This window comes from Lactuca serriola, chromosome 1 (assembly GCF_051521515.1).
Source record: "Lactuca serriola cultivar US96UC23 chromosome 1, Lser_US96UC23_V15, whole genome shotgun sequence".
Lineage (NCBI taxonomy): Eukaryota > Viridiplantae > Streptophyta > Magnoliopsida > Asterales > Asteraceae > Lactuca > Lactuca serriola.
The window spans coordinates 245,373,032-245,389,001 of NC_136408.1; the positions used below are offsets into that span (position 1 = coordinate 245,373,032).

General features: G+C 36.6%; 1 protein-coding gene across 1 annotated transcript; it reads right to left on the minus strand.

The window, feature by feature from the left end:
- Positions 1 to 8,885: 8,885 nt before the first annotated feature.
- LOC145072918 (aspartic proteinase oryzasin-1-like) lies at positions 8,886 to 13,975 on the minus strand. Its single transcript, XM_079019413.1, has 11 exons — positions 13,622 to 13,975; positions 12,961 to 13,021; positions 12,779 to 12,873; positions 12,588 to 12,700; positions 12,003 to 12,177; positions 11,850 to 11,889; positions 11,706 to 11,770; positions 11,113 to 11,178; positions 10,865 to 10,984; positions 10,463 to 10,551; positions 8,886 to 9,065 (listed from the first exon to the last, which is right to left on the minus strand). The coding sequence occupies exons 1-11, from the start codon at positions 13,973 to 13,975 to the stop codon at positions 8,981 to 8,983; spliced, it is 1,263 nt and encodes a 420-aa protein (XP_078875539.1). The 3' UTR covers positions 8,886 to 8,980.
- Between the last annotated feature and the right edge of the window lie 1,995 nt (positions 13,976 to 15,970).

The following is a 15,970-nucleotide window of genomic DNA, read 5'->3' on the forward strand; positions in this document are numbered from 1 at the left end:
TTGCCAATTTGTACGAGAATTTTCTGGAACTCTTTGACGAACCGGAAAAAGCTTCTCTCTCAGAAGCAGGCGCAGCTGACAACAAAATTGATCATATGAAGCAAATTGTCGAAGATGCTGCAAAAAGAATGCATGAAGGAGAATCGCCCACTGATGAATCTCCAACCAACACTGCTTCAGTCGAGGGGGAGCCAAGTTCTCATGTCGAGGGGGAGCCAAGCTCACAAGTCCAGGGGGGAGCCAAGCTCTACTACTTCAACCGTAGGTCCTTCACCAACCGAAGGTGCCTCTCCAACCGAAGATGCCCCTCCAAACGAAGGTGCTTCAACGCCCGAAAGTCCAACAGCACAAGTAACTCCTGAACCTCATGTTTCTCAGGACTCATCAATTGAGGGGGAGCATGATGATATGACGCCTGATTACGATAGCCAATCTGAGCCCGAAGAGATGATCAACGCTGAACTAGATCCAACCTTCGATCCGAATTACCCTCCTCTTACCAAATGGACCACAGATCATCCTATTTCTCAAGTAGTTGGTGATGTATCTGAGAAGGTTTTGACCCGATCTCAACTGAAGGCAAAACAGACATCCTTATTTTCAAAGGTAGAGTTTTGTATGTTTAACTCATTCGTATCAAAAGTTGAACCGAAGACAGTGAACACTGCCCTCGATCACTCTAATTGGGTTCAAGCAATGCAAGACGAACTGAACGAGTTTGAAAGGAACAAAGTCTGGCGTCTCATTCCAACTCCTCCAGATGCTTCGGTTGTTGGTCTTAAATGGGTTTTTAGAAACAAAATGGACAAGGAAGGTAATGTCATAAGGAACAAGGCTCGTCTGGTGGTCAAGGGATACTGTCAGGAGGAAGGAATAGATTACGAAGAGACGTTCGCTCCAGTAGCTAGGCTAGAATCGGTTAGAATATTTCTGGCCTATGCTGCTCACAAAAACTTTGAGGTTTTCCAAATGGACGTCAAGTGTGCATTTCTCAATGGAGAACTCGAAGAAACTGTATATGTGGAGCAACCTCCTGGGTTCGTGAACGAAAAGTATCCAAATCATTGCTATATTCTGGATAAAGCTGTGTACGGCCTCAAACAAGCTCCGAGAGCCTGGTATGAAACGCTTACAAAATTTTTAAAGATGTCTAAATTTAAACAAGGTTCGGTTGACCCAACCTTCTTTCGCAAAAAGGAAGGTAACCACCTTATGATAGTTCAAATTTATGTCGATGACATCATCTTTGGCTCCACGAATCCCAGCTTAACAGCTGAATTCAGAAAGTTGATGGAGACTAAGTTCGAAATGAGCTCAATGGGTCCTATTAATTTTTTCCTTGGTTTAAATATAAGACAGGGACCCGAAGGCATCTTTATCAATCAGGAAGCTTACACGAAAACTCTCCTAGCGAAGTTTGGAATGATGGGAGACTCAAAAGTCAAAGTCCCAATGGCATTCAGCACCAAGCTTACCTCATCTCTAGACAAACCGGCTGTCGACATCACACTCTATCGTCAAATGATAGGCTCACTGATGTATCTAACTGCTAGCAGGCCTGATATCATGTTTTCTGTGTGTTATTGTGCTCGATTTCAGGCTAACCCACGAGAACCTCACATGCTGGCAGTAAAGAACATCCTACGCTATCTCAAGCGAACCACCTCCTTAGGTCTGTGGTATCCATCCAATTCAGGCTTCTTCGTTCAAGCCTATTCTGATGCTGACCTTGGAGGATGTGGACTCGCCGTAAAAGCACAACTGGTGGCTGTCAATTTCTTGATGGGAAATTGGTCAGTTTGCAATCCAAGAAACAAACATGTGTGTCGCTGTCTACTGCCGAAGCGGAATACATTGCCGCATCATCCTGCACATCACAAGTGATTTGGATCCAGAGTCAACTTCGAGACTATGGACTCAATATGAAGAAGATACCACTATATTGTGACTCTGAAAGTGCAATTAGGATCTGTCATAACCCAGTGCAGCACTCTAAAACCAAACACATAGCACTGAGGTATCACTTCATCAAAGATCATGTGGAAGATGGAAACGTCGAAGTTCACTTCGTAAGAACCACTGATCAACTGGCTGACGTCTTTACCAAAGCTCTTCCAGAAGCATCATTCAATAAAATATTGCAAGGGCTAGGAATGATGGAATCAGAGTCAGTACCTCACACTATCTCTCAACCTCAAACGTAAGAAGCGAAACCAACCGAACGTTCGGGTTCGGTTCAACCATCTGACTCGCTCATTACTTCAAAGGTAGTTTTTCTGTGTTGTATATTTCTTGTACTATTTTGTTTTTCTTTATGTTAAAAGAATTTATTTCTTGTATATCTAAATTCCTTAGTTTCTCAAAATTTTCCAAAACCGATACCTACCGAAGGTTCGGGTTCGGTTTTTCAAAATTTTGTGGAACCGAAATCAACCGAAGGTTCGGGTTCGGTTTTTCAAAATTTTGTGGAACCGAAATCAACCGAAGGTTCGGGTTCGGTTATTCAAAATTTTTTGGAACCGAAACCAACCGAAGGTTCGGGTTCGGTTTTTCAAAATTTTCTAGAACCAAAATCAACCGAACGTTCGGGCTCGGTATTTCATTTTTTTTTTCAAGCGTTTTTTTAGGTCTTATTTTTATTTTAACTCTTATTTTTTTATTTTTATTTATTAATTTTTTTTTTATTATAAATTTCAAAAACTCCAAAAATATTTTATTTATTTTTCTTTGTGTGCTCATTCGTTTATGGGAATACATTTGATGACTTACTTAAGTGTCCCTAGAAGCATGCTGCTGTATGTGTGCCAAGCCTCATAAGATTTTGAATAATAGCCTTCATGACCTGGTATACACAAACCTTGTTTTCCCAATAAGGCTAAGTCATTTATTCTAATCGTGAGCTACCTCACTCTCTTCTCACATGAGTTAAGAGTCTCCTGCTTGGTCCTTATTTTCGCAGCAGAGGTACTATGTTTTCTTACACCATCCCTATTACACTTCTCCATTACATTCGTGTCATCACTGTAACCCTTGAGACTCTCAGAAACTACCACTGAGGTTTATGGTTACACAACATCTGTGTTTATGATCTTAGTTTCGTGCCACTACGAGCTGAGTGAAACCCAAAATTCAACACCAACGAATTGACGGTGACCAATTAATTTGATCAAGTTTTCACCAATGAATAGACGAATGTACCTTCATGGAATCTCAAATTTTCTTTTGCGTGATTCCAATGAAATTGTTACACACCATAACATTTCTTCCCAAGGGATCCAGTTTTAAATTTTTATCTGAGATTTCATATTAATCCAAGCCACTACAAAATCAACTCCTACCTACTTGTTCAACAGACTACACCGGTCTCACAAGTACTTTATTCACTTTCGTTCTTATATCAAGAATTGAATTGATGAATCAAAGCGAAACTACCCCAAGTTAACCTAATTAAAAGAAGCCTTTCAACATTTCTTAATAAATGTTTGATCGTCATTCAACGGGATTCCACACTGACACTTTGAGGTCTCTCTTGACCTTGAAGAAAGAGATTCGTGCCCGGGATCATCAGTTTCGTGTCATTATTGACATCACAGATTATCCTAAAAAGAGTTGCTTTATTTCTTTTTCTTTTACACTCTTTGCACGAAAATCCTAGATTTTCAAAAACTCCGTTACTAATTATTTTACAGGCTGGATTATTACTGGATGGTTACTAATGAAGTTGTGGTAAAAACTTAGCCACGTGGGTCATTAATTGAAAACAGCCGTTTAAAAGGGGAAAAGACAAAAAGTGGCTGACTCGGCGGGAGTTAAATGGATAGAAATTCAAACGACGGTAAAAAGGAGGGCGCGTGAATTTGAAACGGCCGCGCTTTTTCTGACACTTAAAGGACGCGTGTGCGATAATGAAGAGTCATCAATCTGGCATAAGAGGCGCGTGTGGAAATGGAAACGGTTCCTTTCTCTGAACCGGCGCTTATTGGGCGGCGTAATCCTAGGAAACTCACACTCTCTCTCCTACGTGATCATCGCACGCCCCAACTGTCACCAATCAGTCACTCAAAAACCCGTTTCGTATTTCTATAAGAGATTTCAAATGATTTTTCTCTCTCCTATCACCCACTATAAAAACCCTTCAACACCACCTATTACCTCTTTACTGCCCCCATAATTCCCAAAGCAAAAATACTCCCAAACACTCTCACATTCTTCTTCTTCTTCTTCTCCAAACCTGCAACTTCTCAGATTCTTCCCATCCGACCCCAGCAATGCCTGGTCATCGATCTGAACCCACTGGCGTATGATTCCTATATGTCGCCGGTCATTGAATGCCTCAAGTACTCCCAGCTTGCTCCTGCATTGTCAAAAATTGAAACGGTGCCAATGGTGGCCTTATCTCAAGTCTATGTGACGGCTTACTACGACAAGGCCGTCGACCGGGTATTCTTTGAAGTAGCAGAACACAAGACTTCAATTTCTCGCCCCCGTTTCTGCACTTTGTTAGGGTTTGCAGCTGATTCATCGCGAGTTCACCCGGACACAATTCCGGTTGGGATGTTGTACAGCATGTTTTACAACATGGGCTACACAGAGGTTCTCACCTCCGTCGCCAGGTTTAAGAAGTCCTGCCTACCGCCCTAGTGGAATGGGTTATTTACAGTTCTCTTCAAGGGACTGTCAGAGAGGAGCTCAGGATCTGACGGTGCAAGTCGTCTTTTTCTTTCGATAATGTATGGGGTGTACAACGGGATAAACCTAGACTATGGGTTTGTCCTTTGGCAACAGCTGATTCAGAGCCTCTCTTCCTCTTCCCGACACTCTGAGGTGTCGTTGGCCCGGTTCTGGATCCTGATCACACGATGGGCCATGGACAAGTTCGATGTTTCAACAGCCGATGGTGCATCGATGTCTTCTATTGGTACATTTCATACCAAGAAGATCATCGTATCTGATGCATCAAAATTTTCTTTTATTGGCTCTATTCCGGAGTCGATGTATGGGGATGTGCCCTCCGACAGCAGACTGATCAGAACGATCAAGGAGTTTAGGCCAACTGGTCCGAGGGAACTGACACCGGACATGCTGCGATCGATTCATGATGCCGACAAACCGGTGGCCAGGGGTAAAAAGGCAAAGAAGGGGAAGCCAGTATCCAAGGCTCCAAAGGGACCTTCTCCCAAGAAGCGAAAACAACCGAAGGCTGCTTCATCCCCACAACCGAAACGGAGGAAGACCCAACTGAAGCGAAAGCTTGTTATTCCCTCCTCTTCAAGCGAATCCGAAGGTGGGAGTTCGGACTCTGAGGGATCACAAGGAGAAGAATCTCCTCAACGAGGCAACACACCTCCTCGTTCCCCAACCCCAGACATGGAACTTCATCAATCCACAGTTCCTTCACCTCCACCCACAATTCCTATTTCCATTCCCACCATAAATCCCACAATTCCCCCAACCTCTATCCCTATACCTCCACCCATATTCACCACATCAACCGAAACACCACCTGTCACCGAAACCCCTCCAGTAACCGAACCTCCTCAAACCGACACTACCCATACACCATCACCACCCGAAACTAACCCTCCACCCACCCAACCAGAACAAACCAAACCAATAACACCCCCAGCTTCTCCACCACCTTAATCTCCAGAAGACGCCTCCGATGGTGGTGATCAATACCTTGGTGGTGATCACATGAACTTTGATTCGGTCTACTATAGTCCGTTTCAAGTTCAGAGTGATGAGGAGGATGATGCTCCAGTGACACGGAAGCATCTTCGCGAGCTTAACGAGAAGGTTGATCAACTTCTCGCCTCCTCTTCTAACCAGCAGTCATCTTTGTCTGAAGCTGCCCTTCAAAAAATCGTTGACGCCTTCTCCAGGGCTCAAAATGATTCTGTCGCCTCAGCAACTGCTGCTATAGACGCCTCCACCCGAGCCTGTGAGGCAGCGACCGCAAAAGTCGATAAACTATTCAATGAAGCTTCTATCCTGCTGCAGTCTTTGCAGGAGAATGCCGAAGCCACTAAGACAACTCTGGAACCAGTTGTTCAACAATTGGCCCAGTTTATCTCGACGGAGTTATCTTCGTTCGCTACCCTCAGACAAAATCTTAGCGACGACAACTCGGCACTTTGTGCCTCCATCGATGCCCGCTTGGCAAAACTACAAGAGGATCTTGCGGCAGAAAATTCTCTGATGGACGTCTTGGCAAGTAAGACTACCGCCCTGAAGGTCAAGAGCACGCAGCTTTCCAACTCCCAGCAACAATTGGAAGCTCTTCGATCCGAGAGGGAGGTCATAAAGACGTGTGTTTCGGATGTCCACGCAGCTCTCTCAAACATCCTGGAAGCACACGACCCCATCCTCAACCACTCAGTGAGGCGTACCCTCGCTGAAAAACTATCTCCGGCCATGGACCTTTTAAGTAAAATTGAAGGCCTACCGAGTTTTGTGTCCATTCCGAAACAAGGGGGAGATATGAAGCAAGGATCGAAACCACCTCCTTCCTCCAAAGCGACTCACACAACCGAACCACCCCCAACTGGTCATGCCTCGGGTTCGGGTGTGAAGAACAAGGGCAAAAACATAGCAGAGGGAGGAGATGAAGATGAAGATGAAGACGAAGACAAGGAGACTATTGCGGACATGTTAAAAAGAAAGAACAGTCGCAATGCTGAAGACGATGCCAGTCGTGTGGCGCGTGAGGCTGAAGAAGCCAAACGAAAGCAAAAAGAAGCCCACGATCTCCTTGAGAGCCGAAAGTTGCTCTTCCCTGCCTGGACCAGGGATCGCATGATAAAAGAGGCCATAGAGACTCCAAGCATACTATGGCTCGAGCCGGTGATATCATTCGACTGCAACAACTCTATCGATTCGCAGTTTGATATGCCGCTGACTCGAAAGGCGTTCATCTTCCACGCCTTCTCTAACATTTTTGAAGTCCCGCATCCGAACGATGAGCTTGACAGGGAGCTTATTGACTTCTACCTGGAAGCTGCTCGCCCTCAATACCTTACATGGAGCGCCCAGAAGATTGTTAATGTTCGGGTACTGAAGCCTTATGCCGTGGGGAGATTCACAAACGTTAAGTTCAAGCTCATCCGAGGATCTGCAAGAACTGCCCACATCATCTCCCTGGCGGATCTGCCCAATCTGAATCCTCATGATTGGATAGTCTTGTACAATATCCTGCTGACAAATGAATCTGAATATGGTCCCATCATAGACCATGTCAAAAGGATGCTGGCATGCTATATCATGGAGATGGCCCTAATGGATCAGGAGGTCGCCACAGTTTTTAAGAAGAAACCGAAAGTCGCACCTGTGGGATCGGCCAGTGATCTAAATCAAATGCAAATGGGTAAGATTGATCCGAGGCGAAATTCTGTGATGTTCACTAGAGCCGAAGGACAGAAATGTCTCTTCGCTTTAGCTGACAAACATCTTTACACTACAACTTGCTTGGAGCACATCTTATCTATCATCAAGCAGTGTAAAGACAAGTCGGTTGATGACATCAAGTACTTCAATGATATGATCAATTGGTACATCCGGTTTAGACAGACCATCCTCTCCATAACCAAGTGTCTGTTTAGCACCGTGAAGAAGAAGGTACCAGCTTCAGCCGCCGGCCCAAGTAAGAAGTAAAGGTCTCGCTCCAAATTGACGCAAAGGGGGAGATTGTTGGGCTGAAGATAGTTTTGTTGTTGCGTCTTTTGGGCTCGTTGTTTAGCCTTGTATTCTCCGGTTTGGGCCTGTCCAACCGAGAGCCTTTTATGTATTGTATATAAGTTAAATGCTTGCATGCATATTAGGTTAAGATTCTAGAGAGATTATCGATATAGCGATTGATCAAGAGTACAATATTTTTCTGTAACCGTTCTTGTAATCTTCTAATCCTTTACAGTTGATGTTCTTAATCGAGCTCTTCTAAGGATTTTATTTAATCATTCGACACGTTTGATTCAAACTGTTTGTTCTTATTATTACGTTTTTACTGTTTCATATTCATATACTTGTTCAAGATCTAATCGATCTTCATAGATTAAAAGTTGTTTTAATCCCATCACATGGCATTCTCTAGTAATTATGGCTCACAAAATCAGTAAAACATCTCTCATGGTCATCCTATTATGAGTTATACTAATACCAACAACTAAGAGCAAAACATGCCAACCAACATTGACATCAATCAAGACAAGAGACCCGAAAGAACTAGAACAAAGCCATGAGGATTTGAAGAATACAAAGTGGAATTAACACCCTCAATTGACCATTCTCCTCCAGATGCCAAACATCAAACTGGACGATACATCATTTATCTAGCTTTATGTCTTATAAAAATCTCACTAGCAATCACAAATCTTTTATGATGGTCATTTCCACTCAAAATGAGCCTAAACACTATCATCAGGCGATCAAAAATCCAAATTGGATAACTACCATGAAAAAGGAGATAAGTGCACTTGAAGTAAACAACACATGGACCTTGGCTCACTTACCACCTGACAAGAAACTTGTTGACTCAAAGTGGGTCGACAAGATTAAATACAAACCTATTGGAGAAATTGAACGCTACAAAACAAGTTTAGTCGCAAAAGGGTATACACAAATAGAAGGCATTGATTTTCATGAAACTTGATCAAATAAAAGAAACATCAATACATTTTTAAGCTTTTCATCAAGTCCTTCGTTTTCTTCAGTCATTGGATTTTCTTATAACATGGAACTTTGTAAACAGTCTTAATTAAAATTTTGATCGACCAACAATCAAATATTGTAACAAAACAGTTATGGTTTCACTTTAATAAATCAAGCATATAAAGTGATCGAAACATATAATCCAATGATGAGTTCTCTCATTGCCCACATCTTCTGTAGAAGATTAGAATCACAATAAGCGATATATTAAATTTAAACGCTTCTTTAACAAGATATTGAACAAGGAAAACACGTTCATGACCATGTGTCGTCTATGCTATATCGCCTTTGCGAATCCAACTCTCAAGTTCCCATAATCGAATATAGTATGGTAACTACCCATGAAAACATCTCCCAAGATCCTAAAACGTGTTTCTATATGTTACTTTACACTATATATATATATATATATATATATATATATATATATATATATATATATATATATATATGGTTAGGTTATTTTGTTTTCACTATCTATTGTGTACATGTATGATTGATTCTGGACCAATCATTTTAGTTATTTAAAGAAAGTAATTAATGCATATTACATGTTGAAGATATAATGGATATTAATTATATCTTCAGAATTTAATATGCATTAATTACTTTCTTAAAATAACTAAAATGATTGGTCCAGAATCAATCATACATGCACACAATAGATAGTGAAAACATTTGAACCTAACTCTTTCTATATATATATATATATATATATATATATATATATATATATATATATATATATATATATATATATATATATATATATATATATATATATATATATATATATATATATATATATATGGGCTTAGGCAATATGTGGCTGTCATGTACCTAATGTTAGATATAGAACCATAAAAAAACTACACAGTTTTAACCAAATACAATCAAATCTCTCTACCATCTTTCTTACATCTTCTATTAGAGCTTATGATAAGCTTTATATATATTTTTATGTAATTTTATAAGTTTAATTTTACACCGCAAACCATGTATAAAAATATTTTACCAACTACATGTAGGTCTCCAAATTGAAATTTAATATAGAAAACTATATTGAAAGATTGAAATTGTTCGTTAAAAAACCCTCTAAACCTCTTCCCATTAGTCATCATAGAAAACCATACAAGTATACATAAGATAGGTATTGAAGAAAGTAATGAAACCTACTAGAGGTCTAATAAAAAACACATTCAAAATATTAGATATTAGGGATGAATCACTAAAGCAAATATAATATAAGTTGAAAGGCAATAGCAAGAAGATAACAATGAAAAAAAATGTGTTTTTTAATTAAAATGAAATCAATTTTGATGGTTCTATATCTAACATTAGATGCATGACAGCCACATATTCAGTTTTCGATATATATATATATATATATATATATATATATATATATATATATATATATATATATATATATATGTGTGTGTGTGTGTGTGTGTCTTTAACAAATGATATTTTAAAAAAATAGAAAATGACATAGGAATTGAAAAAGTTAACGAGGGCTTAAAAACTAGAAATTAATGAAATAAAATCATTTTCGTAAATTTCTCTAAAGAAACATTCCTCCTACTAAAATGAGTATTTTTTTTCCACTTAAGGAAAATATAACTTTAATATAAAACCATAAAACATTAACAATTCACCCCCATTCAATCAAATTCATGAAGTTTTACCCCTCATTCTAGATTTTTGGAAATACGTATTTATAAAACATAATTCGTACACATAAACACACTTCACGTACCATAGAAGGCCATCAGAAGTAGGAATGTCCAACGGCATGAAACCGCTAACACAACGTGTACCATCACCCTCACCATCTTTAATAAGGTACTACAAAATATCATTTATGCACCCATTATTAACTTTTTATGCTTATTATAAAAATAGTTCCATTGTTAAATCATTAAAAAAATATTTAAATATATAGTGGTTAGATATGTAAAATGATGAAAGTAAGTTGAATTAGTTTTTTGTATTTTGCCCTCGTGTCAAAAGTGGGTAACATGGAAAAATGATTTGTAATGATAAAAAACAGATTATAATCATTAAAAAAATTGTTAAGTGGACATAGAATATTGATAGTACATTTGTTTTTGTTTATGTATTTTTTTTTAATTGTAACAAAATTTAGTAAGAAGAGTACCTCCTGTGGTGTAACAACAAAATCTTTGCCTCCTAGTGTAAACGAAATATTAGGCATCGATGCAGCCTTTCCACAATCAATATCCGAGTCTCGGATTGTGTCAGCAAATTGCTCGGAGAGCTGTGAGTTATATAGACTCGTTAGTTCCCAAAAAGACCCATATGAGAAGCTAGGCATTTTATTAAATAGTTGGTTTTCACCTCTTTCTGAAGAAGATCCAATATCTTTTCCCCGTTTTGTTTCACCACAGACTTAAATTCTTGACTCACAAAGCTCTTTATTCCAATGGCAGCATTTATCTCGTTAATCGCAGACTAAATGCAACAATCACATAATTAAGAGTTAGGGGTGGCAATTTATGACACGACACGATAAAAATACACGACACGAAACGAAATTGGGACGAAACTAAAATTTGAATTCGTGTTCGTGTTGTGTTCGTGTTAGCTGTAAAAAACACGATGTCGTGTCGTGTCGTGTTTGTGTTTAAAATTCGACACGAAATTGACACAATTTAGCAGTTCTTTATCGTGTTTGTCGTGTTTATCGTGTTATATTTTATAAAGTATTCATTAAATAAACTAGTTTTTAGTATATGTTATATTTTTCGTGTCGTGTCGTGTTTGTCGTTTTTTAATTCGTTCGCTTTCATGTTAGTTAAAAAAAACACGACATCGTGTCGTGTCGTGTTCGTGTTACCAAAAACCTTGTCGTGTCGTGTCGTGTCAGACAGAAACACGAAACGATAGCACGATTTGCCACCCCTAATTAAGAGCACTCATCAGGATTAGTACAACACAATATCAAGAAACCAGAAGTTCGGATGTTCAGTTATGTATACCGTTGGCCCGGTTAGCAAAGACGTCCCTGAGTCTGCAATGGCGGGGCATCCATTTTGACAGTATCCTGTTCAAAGAAACGATCATCGAATCAAATTCAACAGCTTTAAATGAGAAATCCCTTCATAAAAAAGAAGAAAACATACCGGTTGATTTGCCATTGATAAGAACATCGCCCAAATTGAACTAACATGGAGTAAAAAAATCAAAAAGATTGGAGATATGAATCATATGATATGAGTATATAGTTTTGCAGAATAATTAAGCATCATCATTATGATTGATGATGAATAACGAACCTGCCAATAACCCTTTTTTGTGATCGGAACAAAAGCATGATTACCCTTGTAATGCTTGGGATCAACGCCACCAAAGATGATCTCGCCCCCACCCCCAGTTTCTTCATTGTCACTCCGGTCCAACCAAATCGAGAACAATGGATACTTAACTACATTTTGATTCAACATATTCTCCCTGTATAATAATAAATTTAAAAAAAAAAAAGAAAAAAAAAAGTATGCAACTTAACCAAAGGGCTTCTAGCTATCTCGTCATCTTGTAAATATTTTACAAATTTCAAGTTATATATTGTAATTAATGTAACTATGTTATTACTATGGATAAAAAAATATAAAAATATTGATTAAATGAGTAAAAATAAAGTACATAGCTAGAGTAAACTATCTTATTATTTCCTTAAACTTTTCCATTGGTTTTGTTTTTTTTACAGCACAAAGAAGCCATTTTCCACAACTAATGATTGGTGATCTTTTTCCTAGTTTGATATAATTACGCGTGAAAATAATATAAATATTATGATTACGATAATATAAATATGTATTTAATAATTATTTTTTATTTATATAAGTATATATTTTGATTACCATATTGTGGCAACATTTCCAACAGAAATCTCCCTGAATCCAAGCCCAAGTATACCATCAAACTTTCCGGTCATAAATGTCATATCAGGCTCCTTTGTTGCCTCGATAAACTCCTAGTCATATATCAAAATGTAACACCAATATAGAAAATCAAATGAACAAAAAAACAATCAAAAAAATATAATATTCACCTGATCCTTAATAATGAGATGACCAATTTTAACGTTGTCTTTGCTAAAGAATCCTGATATTGATCCACTACCATATTCAATTGCACCAGATTGCCCTATATATAGATTAGAAGTTAAAACATGAGTCATATAATGCCACTATGACACATATGAACCAAGATCCGTCGTGACTAATTACTAACCACTACTCTTGTATGTAATTGACATTCCTGACCGGTATTTTGAATGAACATAGCATGACATCTACACAAAAATCCCAAGCAACAAGCATTTCGTTGACAATCTAGATGAATGTAAGAGTAAAATACTTGAGAAAATTATAGCACAGTTGGAGAAATAAGCAGAAGTAAAAAAATATTAAGGCTATATTTGGCGTACTAGCTGATAACTGAAAAACTAGCTGTCAAATAAAAAACTAGCTGATAAAAAATAACGTTTGATAAAAGTAGCTTAAAAGCTAGCTGAAATATATAAAATTACATAAAATCACATGTAAAAATATGTGTTTCTATAATTAATTAATGGGTGTATTTTGAAAATTTTTTAGAAAGCTGCTAAAAAACTAGTTTAAGTAGCTTTTCAAAAAGCTAGCTTATAAGCTACTTTTTGGTTTATCAAACCCGACAACATAAAAATGTTGGAAAAATAAACTAGTTTATCAGCTAACTGTGGCGCCAAACACAGCCTAAGTGAGTAAAGTTTTATTATAAGTTGGAATTTTAATGGGTTATGACTTTTTTTCCTAGTTTTTATCTCAAGTCCCTCTTTCTATATAAGTTAAAAGGTAACATGTATACATTTTATATCGAATGAAATTAAAAAGAAGCAACACCCAAAATTTACCGAGAGATAACACTTTGATGATGGCACCCATAGATTAGAGCTACCGGTATCAAAGATGACATTGAACATTTGAGGAGGGGTGCCAATGCCAATCTCACCATAATATTGAGTGTTGATGTAATTAGTTAACAACACGATGTCTAATCCATTGGACCCGATGAGATTATTCCCATAACGAGCCCTCAAAGAATGAGTCAACTCAGTTTGTGAAACAACACGATTGTCTTTGTTTAATTTCATTCTTTTCAATCTAATTCTCGTGTATCCATCAGTCGATGATGAAAGGATGAGAGGAGGATACAGAAAACATGAACATATGAGGAAAATCACAAAGGCTTTCTGATAGTGTCCCATATATATGCTGACCTACAAGTATATACATCAACATAGTATAAGTAAAAGGTAGTATATTAATTAATTAATAACATGATATTTTGTTTGATATAATAGTTTTGTCTTCGTCTTTTCTTTATCTTGTGCATGTAGTTTTACATAATCCAATGTTAGCTATTAATTCTTTGTTGTTGGTTTTTATTTTTAAGCTCTTTGTCAAAATAAATTTCAATTGTTAAAAAAAAGAATATTAATAATAGCAGGAGATAAAAGAGTGAATATCAACTTTTATTTCTCCACCAACCGGTTTCAGTAACAGATATAAAATGAAGAATAATATGCGTTTGATATTGCGTGTGTGTGTTTTGTATTCATACAAAAATTGCAACTTTTGATGTGTAATTATCTTCGTAACAAATCAAATAACTTTATTAAATGTTAAAATACATATTGATAATTAAAAGTACATAACAACTTTTAGTTGGAAATCGGAATAAATGCATTTTTATGAATAAAAATATGAAGAAAAAAACCATAAGATATACTCTTCTTAACAACGTCAAAACATTTTACATGCTATAAGTTGCTGCTTTAAAAATAAGCCACAACAAATATCAACATTTGCAAAATTCATATTATGATTTCATAAATAAAAACATATTTATTCGATAGGAAGGGAAGTACATTAATGCTCAACCAAAAACTTATAAAACATTACTTTTTATCATTGCAATGTGTTAAATTATATTTAGTTATTCTTTTAAACACTAAATGTTTTTAGTCGGAATAAATGCATTTTTATGCATAAAAATATACTTTATTGATTACGTCAAACATTTTATATGATGCATATAAGATGCTTAAAAAACAAGCCACACCAAATATCAACATTTTCAAAATCCAAAATATGATTCATAAATAAAAACAAATATAATCCATAGGAAGGAAATAAACCAAAATTTAATGTATCTCAACTTTAATGGCACAAATTATGGTATATGTTTCATGAAATTAGAATTTAAAGTCTATATTTTAATATAATTATTATTTGATGCATTAATATTAAATATTATAAGAGCTATTGGTTGTTAAAAACATCATAAACGATTGTAGAAAATCATTTCCTCTGTCTGTATATATGTCGTTACATAAATCTTATAAAATTCATATAAGACAAATGTTTTATTATAATACATAATTTAACTAACTATTGAATAGATTGTATTAAGAAGCTTTTGACAATTTGAGATATAGAAGGCTATATTTTGCGAACAAACTGAAAAGATAAATAATAGAAAAAAAAGCTCTTAGCTAATAAGCTAATTAACGTTTAGTAAACTAGATGATAAACTCTAGGTTATAAATTATAATATATTCCATCTAAACTAGTAAAGGTAAGGATGTAGGAAGAAAAACTTACAAATGAATTGATGAGACTCCAGATATCAGATTGAGGGTGAGATTGAGAGAAAAAAATTAACAGCAGAGAATCGTATATACGTATTAGTGTATATAATATTTAATTGGTTTTTAGTTAAAGCTTTATGGTTAAGGATTTTGGTTCTCGATGGTTATGTAAATACATACCTTCTAGTTTGATAATATACATCTTCAGCCCCTAATATTTTGGCGTGTTGATACGTATCTACACGAATAGAGATAACGAGACAAAACGGCTAATTTGAGCCCTTTAACTTATTTGTCGTATCTTCTTATAAACTCATTTATTAAATTCTCTATTTGAAGCTTTAAAAACATATTGATTTCCCTAGTTAGACCCATTAAATCATTACTTAGATCTTACCATTTTCTATGATATGAAAACTATATGTAAAATGACATGAGAACTCTATGTAAACTGGCAATGTTCACATTATATAAAATGGTAGGATTTAAATATGTAAACACAGTTATATTAATCAAAATAACTCTTTGATTATTGTGAGAATATCACTCAAAACTCACGATGTTTACAATGTTTTCCAATGATCATAACTCGACCTAAAACCATGTGTA

Coding starts and splice junctions, on each gene's coding strand:
- LOC145072918 (XM_079019413.1), bottom strand. CDS start 13,975: ATGGGACACTATCAGAAAGCCTTTGTGATTTTCCTCATATGTTCATGT. Junction 13,022..13,621: donor CATCAAAGTGTTATCTCTCG/GTAAATTTTGGG, acceptor ATTTTTGTGTAG/ATGTCATGCTATGTTCATTC. Junction 11,771..11,849: donor TATCAATGGCAAATCAACCG/GTATGTTTTCTT, acceptor TTCTTTGAACAG/GATACTGTCAAAATGGATGC.